Here is a 938-nt window from a genome sequence, read left to right on the forward strand (position 1 = left end):
CAGCCGTCTAAACAAACTGATAATCATCGGTGTGATTGTGAACGTGACTCACTGTGTCCTGTCATATTTGAAGTCCCTCACATTCATTCTTCATGACAGGCTAATAAAATTGTCAATACTGTCTAAATACTGTCTAATTGTAGCATGTTTGCTGTCATCGTGTTTTTTATGTTTATACTTGTGATTGAAGCCCATTTTATTCTATTTATTCTTTCTGCAAATTGTTTTTATTGCTGATTATTTGTGAAATTTCAGAAATGATGAGTTTGAAATGGACATGAGATATTAATGTGATGGACCAAGAAACGGACCAATGAAATACTACTTCAATCATCCTCTATTTGTAAAAGTATCATGTCACACAACATTAAAGTTTCTTTCATACATTTATTTTAAAATTGCAAAGTTGAGTGTACCATGCTCTTAAATTAGAAGCGTGAAACATTCCTTTACCCGGGGTTAAAAACTGGGTTTAGAATGACAGTAACCCGGAGGAAAAGCCCTTTAGAAACAAACAAACAGAGCCGTATGCATTTTTTTAATTCATCAAATATGATTCTTAAACTTTTATAAGGTCATTAACTCCATGCCTATTTCTTGCAAACACCAATGTTAGCACAGATGGTTCTGGCGTCATCAGTAGTTGAAAGTTCTTCAACAAGAATGTCTGTGTACTGGTTCACAAACTTCCTACACATTGATTTTAGGAAGCCAATCTGATCACAGACCATCCCCAGCTTCTTTTTAATGTCATCCTGTAGGAAATTAAGTCATTAGTCTCGCATTAATTTATTAAAGCTTATAAAAAAGTACTGTTACCAACCGGAGTTGCTCCATTGGAGATCTGTTTTTTCAGCTTCCTCATCACCCACTTGCAAGCCCAGCACTTTCCAGGGAGTTGTTCTGTTTGTATCTCACCCTAATATATCAACATATGG

General features: G+C 35.4%; 1 protein-coding gene across 1 annotated transcript in view; it reads right to left on the reverse strand.

Annotated features, from left to right (window-relative positions):
• LOC107589655 (antimicrobial peptide NK-lysin-like) overlaps window positions 1-65 on the reverse strand; it is an 8,493-nt gene extending 8,428 nt beyond the window's left edge. Inside the window, exon 1 of the mRNA XM_016278158.1 lies at window positions 53-65. Coding sequence (XP_016133644.1) covers window positions 53-65 — 13 coding nt within the window. The remainder of the gene's footprint in view (window positions 1-52) is intronic.
• Between the last annotated feature and the right edge of the window lie 873 nt (window positions 66-938).

Source organism: Sinocyclocheilus grahami, unplaced genomic scaffold (assembly GCF_001515645.1).
Source record: "Sinocyclocheilus grahami isolate Dianchi unplaced genomic scaffold, SAMN03320097.WGS_v1.1 scaffold118.1, whole genome shotgun sequence".
NCBI classification, from domain to species: Eukaryota; Metazoa; Chordata; class Actinopteri; order Cypriniformes; family Cyprinidae; genus Sinocyclocheilus; species Sinocyclocheilus grahami.